Source organism: Cryptotermes secundus, unplaced genomic scaffold (assembly GCF_002891405.2).
Source record: "Cryptotermes secundus unplaced genomic scaffold, Csec_1.0 scaffold122, whole genome shotgun sequence".
Taxonomy (NCBI): Eukaryota; Metazoa; Arthropoda; class Insecta; order Blattodea; family Kalotermitidae; genus Cryptotermes; species Cryptotermes secundus.
Genome location: NW_019738954.1, coordinates 616,453 through 634,592, shown reverse-complemented (window position 1 = coordinate 634,592; position 18,140 = coordinate 616,453). Strand labels below are relative to the sequence as shown.

Genomic DNA, 18,140 nt, shown 5'->3' with positions numbered 1-18,140 from the left:
TGTCTTTCCAGGAGATTTTACACGCAACAGACCACCTGTAGTCCTCAGTTTGTTGTCTCAGAACCGAATGTTTTTTTTTTGTTTGTTGGAGGTTGACGTCCATGTTGCGTTCTAAAACGATGCTAGACATCAGTAAGAGATTGCAACTCTGCTAGCCATAGCGCGCACTGAACCTGTTCGTGCGGTTGTGACATTTTTACTGAGCTCACCGAAGTTATCACAAGCTGGCGCATGCGGATTAGCCGGGCATGAAAAGACGTTTAGAGTTTTCCTTTCCGAAGACATAAGCCTGATACATATATGACAATTATTTTCCGAGATATAATTTTCTTTTATTTTGGATAACTTTCATCCGGACACCCTGTACATACATATGTCAATAATGTGTGAAGTTATGTGGATACCAGTACATGGGACCATGTCGTACTCTTGTCTCGTGGGAAAACGCCAAGGTACGTATGACTGTCTTGAAAGCAAAAAGTGAGTTTGTCGCCGTTGTCGTGTCGTGATATGTACCAAATGTGGACGTTTGATTTGTGCAGCTGATGGAAAGCAGAATTTCCAGTGGTCTGTACAGGTGTTACTGTTATATCATTTATTACTTGAATGCCTTCAAACATTTTCGATTGATTGTTTACGAAGCAGATTTTATGAAATAGTTTTTGAGAAATAGCTGTCAAAGAAAGGCGAACTGCGAACAGTACTGGATCAGAGTAAAGAATATTATTCCACAATATCCCACATGGAGCGGAGTAATATCGCTGTTACTCGAAGTCATCGTTGGCCGTGAAATACGTATTATAAATATATATATACAGTTATTTTCATCACGCGGTAGCGTAGTTGATTGAGGGGCTATGCTACAAGCCGGAAGATCGCGGGTTCAAGTCCCGATGAGGTCATTGTTTTGTTTTTTTTCAATTGACCTAATCCTTCCAGCCGCACTATGGCCCTGGGGATGACTCAGCCTCTAAGAGAAATGAATACCAGGAATTAATTAAATAATTTTCTTGGAGAATAAAGCGCGGCCGGCGCGTAAGACTGACAACCTTACCGCCATCTTTAAGCCGATTGTCTAGATAATGTGGGACCCTCAACGTCTCACAACCCTATGGGCCTCCACGGCCTGTTACAGGGATAGCTTTACTTTTTTTACTTTTTTATTGTGTTTACATGTCCTCTGTCGGGGAATAGGGGTTTGAAGAAATGGAATGATGAAGGTGATATGATTAAAGAATTAAAGCATTTTTGTTCAGATATTTGTGCAAGAGCGCTCTTAGTTCGGAAGAGGCAGACGGTGCCATTGCAGGACTAAAATCCACTTTCACGCCAGATAAAGAGACAGATGCTTATGAAAGGCCTCTAGAAATGGAAAGTAGTTATATCACGAATAATAAACACTGCTTTTCTATCAACTAAAGTTAGAAATGATATTACAAACGAATTCTCAGCTGTTAACCGGGCGAGACTGAGTTCACTCATTCATGAAACGGCATGAAAACAAACTCTACACACACACACACACACACACACACACACACACACACACACACACACACACACCCACAGGGGCATCAGGAGCAAGAGTGAAAGATTATGAAAAGAGTGATATAAGTGGATTTTTTTCTTACTTGCAAAAATATTCACTAGAAATTAATCATTGAAAGTAACCAACCTACGGTATTTGCTGAGATTGGCGCTTTCAGTTCGGTTGGAAGAGGATAATTAACTCGGAAAATTGTGGTAATGATTGAAATCTAGCAAAATCGTCATAAGTGACTTGAAGGTGACGGTTTTACTTTCAGTTGCCTATATACAAAGATTGTGATATTGAGAAGTTCTGTTATCTGGAATGTAACGCCGTGCAGTCTGTTAAAAATCAACCGACATTTCGGTGGTGAGACGTTCCTCTGAAACTGTTTTCTTCTTGTTGGGATGCCATGTGATCTTGCAGGCAGTTACCATTTTCTTCTGGTTAAGGGTACCATGTAGCCTCGTAAGTGGTTTTTATCTACTGACTCCCATACTTTTTTACTGTGTACGTTTCTGGCTGTTCCGTAGAAGGTTTGGGGCCCATATTCCCTTGCATGCCTTTGGGATTACATTGATATTAAAAGTAGCAATCTCACCTCTTAAAAGTAATCTAAGACGTTCTGTCTGTTGATTGAAAAAAATGGAAGAAGGCAGAAGAAGGCAGTACAGTAGGTACTGTATCAGAATAAAGGACAGATACATAAGAAAATGGAATTAGAAATTAGATCGGAGGGAAGAGAGAAGATCTTTGTTAGGGAGGGGGCGGGTGGTGTAGCTCTCCGGTGGCTGCAAAAGAATTAGCAAAGAATGAATGTTAGTAAAGGACATCAGTAATATTTTGTAGAATTACTCTCAGAAAATTAAATCGCTTGTATAAATAAAGTCTGGCATATACAGAGGACCTAGTCAGTGTTCCTTAAGACCAAAATCCCTTGTGGGGCTTTCACATTACAACAGTAAAAAACTGAATGGAAGGAACACAACTTCATATGAGATTTGAGGTTGTCCCGGTTGAGAAGTTGAGATTATGAACTTCTGGATTATGGTAATGCATATTCTCAGGTTGCGAATGTTTCGGAGAGGAGCTTACTGAACCAGAAGGAAGTCTGTCCTCAAGATGGAGGCATCGGCTTCCTCCAGCACTTTGGTAACCACCTGAGACTACATGCTGTCAATCACAATCTATAATTCAAATGTTGGATAAGTATTTACACATGGTAAAGCTAATAACCAAGTATCTATCTGTCTGTATGTCTGTCTCTCTATACCTGCTTAATCTAATCTATCGTAATCTTTATTCCTGCTCCTCCCACTTGGAGCATAGCACATCCGTGAAACGTTTCGTTTCACTTCAGTTTCTTAATATTAGACAACCGGTAGGCCTCCTTGGACTAGTGATCAGCCAGTCGCAAGGCCGCTACCTACACACAAGTAGAAAAATGCAGACAAACATCCATGCCATAAGTAGGATTCGAACCCACGATCCCAGTGTTCAAGCGAGCGAAGACATTTCATGCTTTAGACGGTGCGGCAACTGTGATTGACGAATAATTGGTTAGCATTACTGTAATTTCCTCTCCCTGTAACGGGATGAGCCCCGGGGTTAAAGATCGAGGATATAATACTGTGTTATTAATGTTTATACTTGGGGCACGCGGTAGCATAGTTAGTTGAGGCACTATGATACAAGCCGGAAGGTCGTGGGATCGAATCCCGATGAAGTCATTGGATTATTCAATTACCTAATCTTTCCAGCCGCACTATAGCCCTGTGGTCTACATAGCTTCTAACAGAAATGAGTACGCGGAATTTTCCAGGGGGGGGGTGAAAGGGAGGTCGGCGCGTAAGCCTGATAGCCTTACCGCTGTCTGTGAGCCGATTGTCTAGACATTGTGAGAATCTCCACGTCTCACAACCCTATGGGCCTTCACGGCCTGGTACAAGGATAGCTTTACCTCTTTTTACCTTTACGTGAATCGTTTGTTGTTGTTTTGTTACATATCGTATAAGATAACGACTTCCGGTGTTATGTAGGCAAGTTTAGAAAATTAATTCCTTCTGTCATTGCTGATTTCGACAGTTGGTCATGAGTCAGGAGTCAGTTACTTTACTAATTGACATGGCAGATAACATTTCGTGTAAACCAAACCATCACTGAAAACACAGTGGAAGAGTAATTCGTATGGCTTTCCGGAACCGAGCTCTTTTCCAAGCTGTAACTTCTTCAGTCCAAATAGCGATACGCCGTAGCCTTCTTACTTCAAGGGGACGCATTCAAACTTTGTTTCTACACTCTGGTCTTCTGCGTTATGACGCCGCAGTCTTGTAGATGGTTGCCAACGTTTCGGAGGAACCTGCTGCCTTCATCTTCCGGATACAAGAAGAAGACAGCATGATACTGCGAAGCGTTTTCCTCACGTATCAAAAGACCGTCATATCAATTTTAATTGCCGTGAAAACCCCATGTCTCATATATATGAGTGATCAATTCAAGAAATATAATCCGTTCCAAAAAGCACAACTTTCAAGACCCTTTGAACATCATTTGCTTCTGCTGTAATGTGAATTGGAAATGCCATGAGTAAATGCGACTGTATTTTGCGTTCACATAATCCAATCTATTTCAATTGACATTCTAATTGCATTTAAAGAATATACAAGGTGATTTTAAATTACTATCGGGGTTTCTGTGGCTTTTAAACGGAAACCCCGACAATAATTTAGAATCACCAGGTACGTCTTGCAGAAGTGTTTGAAAACATAAATACTTCGAATAGCTGTGCAACTGAATGCACCGAGATTTAAGTCTAGTTTTATATACAGCACAATTTTCTCGCGGCATGCAGTTTCAGAAACACTGACGTGCCCACTTAGCTGAAACCTGCACTACTGCACATTTTTTTTTCCAGTCCCCTGTATTTCTAATGCAGAAGAAATAATAGCACATTCGCACTTTTGGGACATTATTAGTAGTGTAAAAGTCTTAATGTTTGCAGATAGCTTACCTTGACGCTGGCATTCGCGTAACAAGAATGGTCCAGTGATGGTGTATCCTTGTTTTCTTAAGTGAAAAATTGTCCCTCAAGTCAGGTATGGAACCAGGAACCTCTTACAGTCTGTGATACCGCTCTAATGATCAGAATCTCCCTGATAAATTTTAGAAGGGAGAAGTGTGTTCTAGACTTGTAACATAAGACGGCTTATGGATTCATCGTGTCCCTCTGTCTGGGCGGTGCATCTTTCGCTTTTTGAGTTGGCTTCTGAGATCTACTTACTCTACAATATTGAGATGTTAGTACCGTCCACACTGAAGTGGCATGCTTCCATATGTAGCGAGACCATTTCTGATAGAGCATTCCACGAATGAGAGGCCCCAGGTTCAACCCTGCAGTTACGTACAGATAAATAAAATTCATACCTTGACATTGCTGATACACTTCAGTGTATTTCAGCCTTCACGGTTTCATAGCATTGCGGCTCTTAAGGGAGGAACAGCGAACAACGAACAAATTTTGACAATTCCCACAATAAGATATGTTTTGCTTGTTATTTTGTAAAAATGGATCTTAAAGATATTGGATTGTGTGGTGTGGACTGGAGGGCTCTTGTGAACACGGTAATGAACCTTCGGGTTCCATAAAATGTTGGGTCTTGAGTAGCTGCACAATTGGCGACTTTTCAAGAAGGGCTCAGCTCCATGAAGTTAGCTAGTTAGTTAGTTATTATTATTATTAATAGAGGGGGTGGGTTTCCCCATGCACTTAGACCAGTTATTGGTCCATTGTGCGTCCCCCTTTAATTTTCACTGTCGCCATACCCTACCGGTACTGGTGCGTACTATCAGCCCCGTTCAGCCAACGAGGTCGGCCTTCGGTACCTGATATTTCCCCCATCTACCAGAGGCATTGGAAACTACTTGGGCGGGAAACTTGTTGCCCCATTTTGCTCAGAGGTCTCCTAGAGACATGGGGATCATTTACGTGCCGTAAATCTACGACACGGGACCCACGGCTTAAAGTCCCTCCCGGAGGACTTGTTCCCTGAATTTTCCCGCCCTTAAAAATTCCACGACCTCCGCCGGGTTTGAACCCGCGTACCTTGAGTCATGAGGTGGGAACGTTACCCCTAGACTATGGAGGCCGCTAAGTTAGTTAGTTAGTTAGTTAGTTAGTTAGTTAGTTAGTTAGCTTGCTTGTTATTTTATTCCGAGTCTCGAATATCCCCGAACTTCAAAATGTATGTGTAATATACAATGGATGCCGCGTACTGTAATCGCGGATAATGTTATCACTTTTATTAAGTCGCGGTCAGACGCATTCTAACATAGAAAAAATGACGTTTATTGTAACTAGCGCTTCGGTTTTTGTTATGGTTTTATTGCCTTATCGCGGTCCTCACTCATGTGCGTTCTAAGTGCTTAGGTAAAATCCCGGCGTGTTCTTGAGCTCTGATGAGAATTTAAACGTTTTATTAATCACATTCTCAGAAAAGACAATCAAATTTAAAATAATTTTTCTAATTCGTTATTTTAATATTTTCTTTGCTTGTTTTTAATGGTGTATACGGATTTCCAGAAAGATTACGAATTTAATTCTTATTAAGGTCTTTCTCGAAGAAATAGAGGACAGTCAACTTAAAGGAATTTAATATTGTTTCATTTTAAAGAACTCTTTCTGTCCACCTCCATTTTTATGTATACATTTCCGCTCCGCATAAATAAACAACTGAACAGCTGCATTCTTATTTCATCGTTTAATGTTAGCAATTAAGCTATGTCTCGAAGCGATCATAAGAAGCGGCGTCCACTCTGTGTGTTAAAAGCTTACTTAAAGAACAACTTTGAGGGTAAAATTTCGAAAGGTTACAAGGTTCAGCGTCAGTTTTATGCGGTCACTTGATCTTTTCAGCAGACTGTGTATAGAATAAGTTTTCCATGTTATTGAGCAGTCTTGCCTGTGGACCGAGGAATTCTAACAGCAAGAAGGAAAGATGTCTCTTAAGGCTGATTGTATATAACGTATGTAAAATCGGAGAAATATCAGAATGGAGGGGGGGGATTATGCAGAGGCCCTGGGGTGTTAATCACGCCATACTTGAGAACTGGCTGCGAGCTAGCTGCAGGCTACAGTGTTGTGCTGTTCCCCTCTACTGTCTTGTAGTGGTTGTGTTAGTGATACGGTGCTTGGGAGTTGTTTCAGTAACGTGTAAAACTTCCTGTCTTACACAGTTTATTGAAAAATCTGTTAACGGCGTAAGTTGAACGGAGAAATTTGTAACCTTTTGAATTTTTACAAATAGTTCTTGTTTGACCGAGCTTCTGACCTATATTTATATCTACTTAACACGACGGAATAAAACCATTTAAATTTAAATTCAAATTGCATATTCCATGGCACTTGCATGATTCTAAATTTTCTGTTTACAGATCCTTCTGGGCATACCTTCTCAGACTGCGGGGGAAGAATCAAGGTAAGAGATAAAAATACAGATTTTTGGAACATGTTCTCCCTACCATCTACTATAACCTGTTTAACCTGGGCACCGGATTGAGTTCATATAATGAGTTTTGTTTCCTGTACCAAAATGAAAACTTGTGTGGTCTCTGAAGTATACTTTATTAAAGTTTTATGGTTCAGTGTCCGATACAACCAGATCAGTATTTCGAAATTACAAAAATACAAGGAACATACGAGAAATACATTTACCATGGACAGAATTTCGCTTTGCGAATTTGTCACAGTCTGCAGTTACCACAAATTCGCGTAATCTAATCACTAAAATTTCACGAAAATAATTTGATAACGAGAACACCTACGTTTTATCTAATATATAAGACACACAATTGCGCTACTTTACCTTTTCTCTTATTAGTGATTTTATAGTTTTTTCAAACATGTTTCAGTTTAGTACCTTTAAGGCATAGTTCATTTAATTGAATTTATTTCAGTTATTCTGAGTAACGACGCCAAATTTATCGCAATGCGAGATTGCAGGCATAATTACATATTTCATATTACTTTTTACTGTGTTTGTGGAAATGTACCAACATGTTACGAAGATAGTAAATATACACATTTCTGAATATACAATGAACATTTTATGTTGAACATATGATGAAGAAATCATGACAGCAAACCTCAAATTAGCCGAAGAAGAGCAGAAATATTTGTAACTGAGACGTACTTTTTTTATACTGGATCTACAGCCACCCTTGGGCCCTGGCTTCTGATTTTCACTTTCATGATCATTTAAAGACGGTAGGACTCCTTGGACGAGTGATCAGCTCGACGCAAGGTCTCTACCTAAACACAGGACAACACAAACATAGAATAAACACACATACATGCAATACACCCATGCCTTATGTGGGATTCGAACCCACGATCCCGGCTTCCTTGAGAGTGAAGACAGTTCATGCCTCAGACCGCTCGGCTACCGTGACCGGCACTATGACGTATTGTGTGCGTAGAGATTTCATGAATTTGTGAAAGATTTCTTTCCATCAGGGCATTTGTTTTTACACCTGGAAACACTTAATGTGACTGCTGTTGTTTAAAATTGATATTTGAAAAATTTAATTAGATTGAACTTACCTCAGTACAGCATTTATATCATATCAGTTGGTAGAAGGTGTCTTTTCCAGTAACACTAATAAAGACTAGGGAAATGATCTGTATTAGTACCTTTCACCAGATAGCTGGAAATATATGCACCAGGATATTATAGGATAGCCCTTATCGTGAAGATATATTTTAGATTAACCATTTAAAGCACGGTGATTACTATATATATACCGTTTGTTTTAACGTTAACAAATCTGAATTTTGTTCAAAGAAATATATTTATATGCTTCATATTAGTCTCAGAATAAGCAGCGATTATGTCCATAAATTGCATTGAGCAGTTGGTCTCTACAGTGAGGACGCAATGTGTTTCGTGTGACCTATGAACTGTGTATTTAAATACTAGCGTGGAGAAATTCGTGCTTCAGAGATTTAGAACGTGAATCTGCTGAGGTGCACAGGCACCCGAAACGCTGAGTGCCCTTCCATACCAAGTTATCCAGGAGGATCAGTTTGCCGGATGGAAACAACACGATAGAAACTTTAAAGCGAAGTTACAGGACTTCTTATGAGTAAAATGACCACGTTGGTATTCGGAAGTCGCCGAAAGTTATTTGCAAAGTGTAACACTCTGTTCTGTATTTACCACGTTTCGATCATGGTCAACTGATACAATTGCCAAAATATCTTCACAAACACGTGTATTTTCTTCTCCCTGAAAACGTGAACGTTTCAAGTCTCCACTGTATTGTACTTGCTTAAAGTAATGAATTTTATGTTGAAGATAGATAAGTGTAGGGAAGGGAATGTGTTAATCGACAGTTGAAGAAACTTTAGAGGCAGGTGAACTGTCTGATATTGAAAGTAAAAGAGGCCACAAATTCATGTTACATATTGCTAGTTTACATAGAATTTTATTAATATAGAATACGATTTAATGGTAGGCATACATACTCTCTCGCTAGCTCGGAATTTTTCCTAGTGAAAAGGCAGCATCCGCGTACTGGCATCTAGAGCCCACGAACCCTTTCGTACATCTGCGATAAATAACAGCAGTCACAAATCCGTACATAACAAAATGGCGGTTTACAGATATAGTGAAATGGCCGTAAGTATACTACGCTGAAGTTCCTGAAACAAGGAAATAGTCACTTTACCTTAACCAATGTTTACAGCATTAGACACAACACGAAAACATTTGGTTCCAAGGGGACACTATATTAAAACTGTGAAAATAATTTAATACAAAAAGACAATATGATAGGTTATAATGTTTCTGTTTTAAAATAGTCTGAAACAGAACAAACTCTAATGTTTTTACTAGAAACCTGGCGTAGTTGGTTGAGGCACAATGTTATAAGCCGGAAGGTCGCGGGTTCGATTTCCGATGAGGCCATTGGATTTTTTTTTTCAATTGGCCTAATCCTTCCAGCCGCACTGTGGCCCTGAGTTCGACTCAGCCTCTAACAGAAATGAGTACCAGGAAATTTCGTGGGAGGTAAAGGGCGGCCGGCTCGTACCGCTGACAACATCACCGCTATCTGTGAGCCGATTGTCTAGAAAATGTAGGAGACTCGACGTCTCAAAAGCCTGTGGGCCTTCACGGTTTGTTACAGAGATAGTTTTACCTTTTTACCTTACCATTACCCTGGACTATAGGCGGCTTTATGAATAATTTTACTAAGTCATTATAAAGTTTGGGTTTAATTCTGGTATAGTTCTAGACTTAATCATACAATTTCCTGGAGTCGACTTTTCATTAACAGGTCTGAAGAAGCTCAGATCTTCGTTCCAGAAATGTAGTTATTAAACCAAACGGCTTAGTGATTACTTGGTGAAGTGGAGCCGCTTGGCTGGTCAAGTTATTCTTTTAATGGAAAGGGAACTGCAGTAATTTTAATTTATAATACACGCTCATGAAGACTAATGGTAACTTAAAATGCTAGAAGTATGATGTCTGTATTTCTTGACTAGCTGGAAACAGCCATAGATCATCAGATAACTGGGACCGAAATTTCGAGTCGAATGTTTTACGTGGTTTTCTGTATAGAGGCGTTGCAATAATTGGATCCCATCTTCATAATCCTCCCGCCTGTACAATTTAGAATAGTTCTAAAATAAGGGAAATCAAGACTCGATTTCGGATTTAATGCCAAGAAGAGGTAACTGACTAAATGCATCTCTCTTTCATTGGACCAGTTACGGAATCCGAATACCAGACAACAGAACTACAACAGTCCTGAAAGGGAACGGTACCATCACCACATTTTTTTGTAAAACGTTCCATAAACTAATTCTGCTTTATGTATGATTTGAGGTCCTCACAGCGATAGCTATTGAGAGCACTATCTTCTGGGATATAGCGCCCTGTAGTCCGTTGAAAGTCAACCGACGTATCGGAGGAGTATATCGCCTCCATCTTCAGGGTCGAATAACCCGAGCAAGATACAAGCGTGAAAGCAGGTGGCACTCTGACTATGGCCACAGCATGAGAATGTTTAAAATATGTATCATGCTCTTTTGATTTATTTTATGGCTATATATATTGCTTGCAGTCAAATTTTATGTTAATTGAGTGTTAAGACGCTGAAGAACAATGAGTTCAGATTTATATCGGGATTTGGTTATTTGAAATAGCTTGTGATATTTCCTTTTATTTTTACTTATAAAATAAATGTTGATTTTAGTGACAAATGTTAAAAGAGTCCCTGTTTTCAATTACGTTCTTCTCCCCTTAAGATGTATGAAGGGTATGCGTGTAGCTCCACATATTATCAGCCCTTTAATTAAGACGGATTTAGAATCCTGAGTCTGAGGCCTTATGTGTGACGTTTGTAATTATGGAAGAAAATGTATTTGTAAGAAATAATTAAATTTTGATATTTCTTTAACATTCCTATCGCCGTAAGGTTATGTATTTTCAGGTAATATACATGGGTCATTTCATAAGTAATGCACAGGTTGGCAACACTGCGGATTAGATGATGCAACAACAGTGAGCCTCACGTCAGTTACAGTTCAGGGCTTGAGAAAGAAGCGCATTATTTTGTTTCATTTATAATATACTCTGTTCTTAAATAACGTGAGTTAGAAATGAAGCCTGCACGGTACTCGGATATTGTGACTGTTGAAGATCAAAGGTCGTACATGAAGATCGAAACTTTACGTGGAAAAAACCCGGCAGAAATCCACAGCTCAAATCACAGTCCAACGAGTGGAGAGGTCCATCTTCCCAACGACCAAAGAAATTTCGACGATCTCAATCAAAGGTCAAACAAATGATGATCTTTGCTTATGATCACCAAGGAATCATCATGACAGACAGAGTTCCGTGCGGGAAAAGTGTCATAGCAGTTTATTATCATGACTTTATGCAAAATCTGTGCTGAAAAATGCACAAAAACCGACCTCAGTTGCTCGAGGCTGGGACGATCAGTCTCCATGACAACGCTCGCCCGCACATCGGGAATGTCGTAACAGAAAAGCTGCTCCAATACGGTTGGGAGGCCTTGCCTCATGCTCCCTACAGCCCGGACATGAGTCCACCAGACTTCGACTGATTCCCAAAGTTGAAACAGCCTATGCGAGGCCGTTGTTTTCCCTCTCTGGAAGAGCTTTCTGCTGCAGTACCCGAGCCTTCGACAGATAAACAAAGGTGATGTCCTGGATGGAATAGTAAAGCTTCCCACACGTTGGGACTAGGTCATTGAGAAGCAGGGGGACTATATTGAAGGACTGTAAAGAGATATTAAAAAAATTAACATGGACGTAAACAAAATATTGTGTGCATTATTTCTGAAATGACCTACGTATATCATATATCAAGGGACTGGGGGAGAAATGTGGTATCCACGTGGAGGAACTGAAGAGAAACAAAAGAAATCTGGATGTACGGCGGACATCCTTGAATGGGAGTCGAAATCTGCATTCATTGAGCGTTTGCTATCGTATATTACTGTATTAGAATAATCTTGTGTCTCTTTTTTTCTTTTTCAATAGAGAACTCAGTACACCAGCCCTTCATATCATTTGGGGCACGCGGTAGCGTAGTTGGCTGAGGAACTATGCTACAAGCCGGAAAGTCGTGGGTTCGAGTCCCGATGAGGTGGATTTTTTTTTTCGATTGACCTAATCCTTCCAGCCGCACTATGGCCCTGGGATCGACTCATCCTCTAACAGAAATGAGTACCAGGAATATTCTTTTAATGTTCTTGGGGGTAAAGGCAGCTTAAGGCTGACAACCTTACCGCCATCTCTGAGCCGATTGTCTAGAAAATGTGGGAGCCTCAACATCTCACAACCATTTTGACCTCCACGGCCTGTTACAAGGATACCCTCATAGCCTTTGACTGAGTCGGATTTTCGTAGAAGAAAGCGGTCGGGTTCGTTTAGAAGCTGAAGCTTACTTTGAACATGCGTGTGAAATGTGAGTCCTAATTGTAAAATATTTTGGTCGTAGGAGACGTTTCAGCCTTTATACTTTATATTGATAAACGTAGTTGTTACTTCTAGAAATTAATGTATATTGAGTAATCCCCTCTTTAACACAGAAGTCTCGATGACGGGCCTGTAGGGATTAAGATGTAAGGCAAAATTTACGCAGCAAATAAAGTTTCTAATTACTACTATATGACTCCACTACTTCATTATTACTTTGGCCGTAATTCTTACCTGAATTTAGCTTGGTGATAACGTACGAACATAAACTTGCATGAAATAATAGATATGACTTAAAAATGTCGCTTAATACGTTGACTTTAATACACTGGCAAAAGTGCGGTTTGAAAGAAAATTCAAAAGACTGCTGTATTAAAGCTTTACAACAGAGTAAGCATGCGCCGTAATGAAATTAGTGTGCAGAATACAGAAGCAGCTACTCAGAACAGAACATTGCAGCGCTAGATGAACATCAAGCCATGTTATATATTGCTAACACTAAATTAACCACAGATATAAGTGAAACAATCTCATGTACATTGAATATTTTCCTTTCGCAGTTGACCTACAGAGGAAATAAGAAGGGGCTGGTTAGAAGAACGTGCTATAGAGTTGTTAGGAACTTCAAGGTTATTTTAATCCTATTTATAGAGAGGAGAAACACGTAACTAAATACTGACAGAATATAAACTCTTCACAAACGTGCATAAACAATCGATATTAATTTATAATGCATAAACCTAGGCCTAGATAAAATAAAATGTGTTCCTAGAAGGCTCATGTCCTAGTGCGCCTGAACAGAGCCTCTTCATATTTAAAGTGGCGGATTTTAATCGTACCTGGTATAATTTTTCAGTATTCCACATTGAAGTTGTTTAGTTAATGAGCGAATGGTACACTAAGAATCATGTTAATGAGGGAGGGAGTTCCTACGGGATGGGAAATTGCCCTTTACCAAATTGGAAAATAAATGAGACTGTACAATTTATAATAAGCAGCAGCAAGCTGTATTTTATATAAATAAAAGGAAGTATGTTTTGTACAAAATAAATTATAAATAATTTTATGCAGTGGTTTTACACTTTCTCCCGATTGGCGTTTCAACCTTCTCACAACAAATGTAGGACCTGCCACATATTTTAAAATTATGCCAGTATGATTTACATATAATTATATTAAGATATATTATTAATGTCACATGTAGACCCATTTCTAGGAAACTAGTTGACGAACACGTTTCCTGGGATACGAAAATAAAAGATGTAGATTCTTGGAAACAGACTCGTTGCTGTGGAATCAAGAGGCGTGTCCATGGATACGAGTGATCAACAAACATTTCCTATGATACCGCAACGCTATATAAGCGTTTCACGTATACAGGCAAATTTATGGGATGGTTCTCATTTTACACATATTTCTACGAGGTACACAAAACTACGATGAACGTTTAGTAAGCTACAGTTTAATTTAATGGAAAATAGATTATTATTCTTGTTAGAGGAAATTTTCATATAGCCACATAACAACTTGCTACTGTAGTTCTTACTTTAACAAATATATTATAAATAATTTTGGTCAGTCACAAATAGAAAACAGTAGGAAAATATTTGGAAAGATTTCTAAGAAAAAGAGATAATTGTGAGTCATTAAAACAAATATAATTAAATGTAGAAAAATAAATGCATTTGGTAAATATAACTACACGTTTCTTTCTCTTTGGTAGATTCTGTTTTATATTTTCAAAAATAGTCTTCTTTTTACGTACCTATCGACAAAGCGTGGAGCGAGGACATGTTCTAAGCTGACCGCCGTTGAGTCATGTATCTTGATCTTCCCGTAGAACTCCATCAATCATCATTCCACTGCCTTTACTTTAGAACAAAAGTCCATTCTTTCGATTTCTGTAGACATGGAGGTCATCCTTAGTTCGTTACGCAATCTCCACGGTCGTTTGTTATACAAACAGTTCTCAGTCGCGTTTCTTTCTGAACCTGATCGCGCGCGATCAACGATCGTCGTTCACAAATTTTTTGCATCATCCTAATTTGTTGTGAGTTGGATGGAAGTATAAGTTTTGGTCATTAATAATTAAAAATAAATAAATTATATAAAAGCTAAAGGCTCAACTGGAAATTTGTTTTCATATAAAACAACCAGCAGCAACTGTAAGTTATGAGAGCAACTTTAGGAAAACAAAACAGCGACAAAAACATTTTGCGCCGCGAGTATTTTAATATAATCTTTGGTTTTTGTTCAATTTTCGTCAGATTTTGTATACTTTAGCAATAAAACGAGGATAAAAAGCCTACTACGTTACAGAACTTAGGCCTATACATACTCCCACGGTTGAAGACGTCTTTATTCTCACATCGCTGTCCCTTGTAGCCGTCGGCGCATCTGCAAAACAGAAAATATATGCAGATAAAGGAATATGTCATGTTTCACCTTATGTTATTCAGCTCCCAGTGATATAAACGATCTACGGATTTCGAAAGACTAATGACTGATATGTTTTGTACTAATGTAGACTTACATTCTATTGAAATTCATCCAATCATGTTACATCGCCCCCTCTACCAGAGATTTCTACATATTCTGAAGCACTGAACTAACCCCATGGAGCAGAGTCCTTGAAAATTTGCCAGTAAATAAAAGTTCTCAACTGAATGGTAGGAAACATTGCCCGAATTTAATATTCTCTCAGTTTCCTCACGAAAGAAATTTTGAAGTTATTGTCTTTCTCAGCTTCGTCATTTTCTCACAGGACCTCTTATCTCTCTATAGTTTATGATTTTGTCCTGCATCCTGGTGACTACACATCGACATGTACCTTGTTTTCCGTCTGTTTACATCGAGGCCAACCTCCTTACTACATAAAAAATAATCTTAATTCCACAGTTCCTTTGGAATATATAACGGTCATCATATCTTTGTATATTCTAGAAGAATTGTGTAATTAAAATTGTTTTTATTTCAACATAAGACATCTTCTCCCTTACACCTGTATTAATGTTGGAACAAGAAATCATCCAATGTAAACATGTTTATTACAAAAAAAAATCCAATTGTTTATATGGCCTTCCATCTTTCGGTGTTTGTCTCGTCTGCTCTTTTTCTTCTATCAGTAAATTAGACTTTTCTATAAATAAATGTAAAGCTATGCAGAAAATGGAAGTCATGAATATTAAAGAGAATTTCTACATATATTTATGTGTGAAGTCATATTTGTTGATACAAGAACAAAGAACAGACGACATCTCTTTTTCTAAATAGCCACAACACACGACACTACGCATGCGCCTATCAATACTGATAATATTACACAAATCCAAGCACCACACCACCTCAAGAACCTTGAGTCCAACATATGCACTGGCACTGTACGGATCCAACAGGGCATCCAGGTATGAAACATTTCTAGTATTAGTTATTAATATCCGATAACACCGTATGACAGATGTTAAAGTACCATTCCTCTGCGATACTTGCATACAGTTAACAAGTAGCAATAAAAACATATAAATCATAAGATACACAGTGATTATGAATAATTTTTGTCGGGGTTTCCGTGTCCTATAAACGGAAACCCCGACAATAATATAGAATCACTCTGTACTACTACTTCCACTACTACTACTACTACTACTGCAACAACAACAACAAAATATCTTTACCAATAATATTGTAACAGCCACAATTTAACACCGTTCTGTCGTTAAAACTCTATACCTTATTATACTAAGACCCTTAGCAATTGTGAAGCAAATTCCTTTTACTATCGAGCCCCTGAAGATGGCCGCGAAAGGCCGAAAGATGTAAGACCATACAAATAATTTAATTATGCGCATTTAAATTATTTACACTGGGTGGCTTGTCATATCAAGATCGATGGTTATATTTCCGCTTTCTGTATATGAATTAAATCGCAAATTTCTATTAAATGCAGTATCATGCGTTTTGAAGTCACGAGACGCTGTATTCTGATTTTAGAGTTACTGCCTTCAACGACAGAAACATCTGAGGTGGGATCTCTCTACTGTGGTTGTAAAGTATAAGTAACTTTGTAGTATTTGAGGTTCTCACAGCTGTTATAAAGAGTTCTGTCTTCTGGGCTAGAACGCCGTGTAGTCCGTTGAATGTAAATGGACATTTCGGGGGAACCTCAGTCTCCAGGGTCGAAGAATAAGCCAACCAAGAAACCAACGTGAACCAGGCAGGAGTGACTTTCAACAGACTACACGGCGTTATATGCCCGAAAGTATAAACTGCTCATAAACAACTTTTGTTAAGGTCATTTTTGTGGGAAGTTGAAAATAAGAAGACGAGGCACGGGAAATATTTGTTATATATCAATAAGTGTGTCATTATAACTAGGCACGTGCAATTGGAGACATGTCTGCAGATTTTATGATTTTTTTCTGTTAAAATTACAAAATTACTATTTCTCAAGTCTTTGAGTTTCAGGTTAAGAACAGAAATTACCACTTACGCCTTATCCAATCTAATTTAATTTGCTGAGAGAATTTTATGCCGATCACAGTGGGCGCGCGGCCTGAGGCATGAACCATCTTCGCTCGCTCGAACACTGGAATCGTGGGTTCGAGTGCCACTCGAGGCATGGATGTCTGTGTACGTTTATTTTGTGTTTATGTTGTTCTGTGTATAGGTAGCGGCCTTGCGACGGGCTGATCCCCCGTCCAAGGAGTCCTACCGACTGTGTATGGATTAAGAAACTGAAATAGACAGATAAATAGGTAGGTAGATAGATATATAGATAGATAGACAGATAGATCGAATTTTGTTATATGATCACTTATTGACCCATGTACACAAACAACATGACAGTGAAAGTTAACTTTAAACTTTAGATATTACCTCATCCTGACAGAAAAGATATGAGTAGTGAGAGTAATGAAAAGCAAAATGTATAAAAATCTATATATTTGGTCCGGTCCCGTAATGGGCTCTTGTGAACACGACGATAATAAAATTTCGGGTACCATAAGACGCCGGAAATATCGTGACAAGCTTAGCTATCGTTAGCTTCTCCAGGAAGATTCGCCTTATGTAGTTAGTGTAATGGATTTTGTGTGAACCAAACAACCCCAACTTTTGTTGAAAAGGAGGGGGCGGAAACAAGTTGCCGAGACCTGACGAAGTGTCATAGTAAATAGAACTAATGACAAAGGTCAGATAATGTTGAAGGTCCTGAGATGCAAATAGTATGGATGCAGAGCCTGAGTTGACACAATCAGCCTGCAAAGGCTGTGGAAGAATAGTTTATAGGGCACCGGTGGCCAACCTCCTTCGGGTGACGGGCAGTTAGAGGAGGCGTAGAAGCGCCATATGAATCTACAGAAAAAAAAAATAGCGAATTGAGATACAGGAATTCATCATCATCTACGGTAACCCATGGTTTTGCCAGCAACAGCATTTTATGTATCTGCGGTTTTTATTTATGTATCACAGAACAAATCGACGGCCTCCTCACCAAGACATCCATATTTGTAAGATTTGAGGCTTTCACGGTGGTGACTATGAAGAAAGCAGTCTTCTGGGATTTGGCACCGTGTATATATGGTGTTAACCGACGTTTCGGAGGAACGT

General features: G+C 39.0%; 2 protein-coding genes across 18 annotated transcripts in view; one reads left to right on the top strand and one right to left on the bottom strand.

Annotated features, from left to right (window-relative positions):
- The window catches only part of LOC111871353 (ubiquitin-like-conjugating enzyme ATG10), a 647,673-nt gene that overhangs the window by 36,108 nt on the left and 593,425 nt on the right, over positions 1-18,140 (top strand). For 10 of the 11 annotated variants that reach the window (XR_002844008.2, XR_002844007.2, XR_004513764.1 and 7 more), the window contains exon 2: positions 6,959-7,002. The gene's annotated coding sequence lies outside the window, so the exon portion shown is untranslated. Of the gene's footprint in view, positions 1-6,958; positions 7,005-18,140 lie in introns of all 11 variants that reach the window. The other variant, XM_033754225.1, reaches the window with a different exon arrangement.
- LOC111871351 (protein vein) overlaps positions 1-18,140 on the bottom strand; it is a 330,532-nt gene that overhangs the window by 12,698 nt on the left and 299,694 nt on the right. For 2 of the 7 annotated variants that reach the window (XR_004513760.1, XR_004513761.1), the window contains exon 5: positions 14,299-14,930. Coding sequence is in view for 3 of the 7 variants with exons in the window: in XM_033754221.1 (XP_033610112.1) it covers positions 9,075-9,133; positions 14,872-14,930 (118 nt within the window). In the remaining 4 variants the exon portion in view is untranslated. Of the gene's footprint in view, positions 1-1,712; positions 2,320-8,719; positions 9,134-13,571; positions 14,931-18,140 lie in introns of those variants that run through there. The other 5 variants (XM_033754221.1, XR_004513762.1, XM_023864403.2 and 2 more) reach the window with 5 other exon arrangements.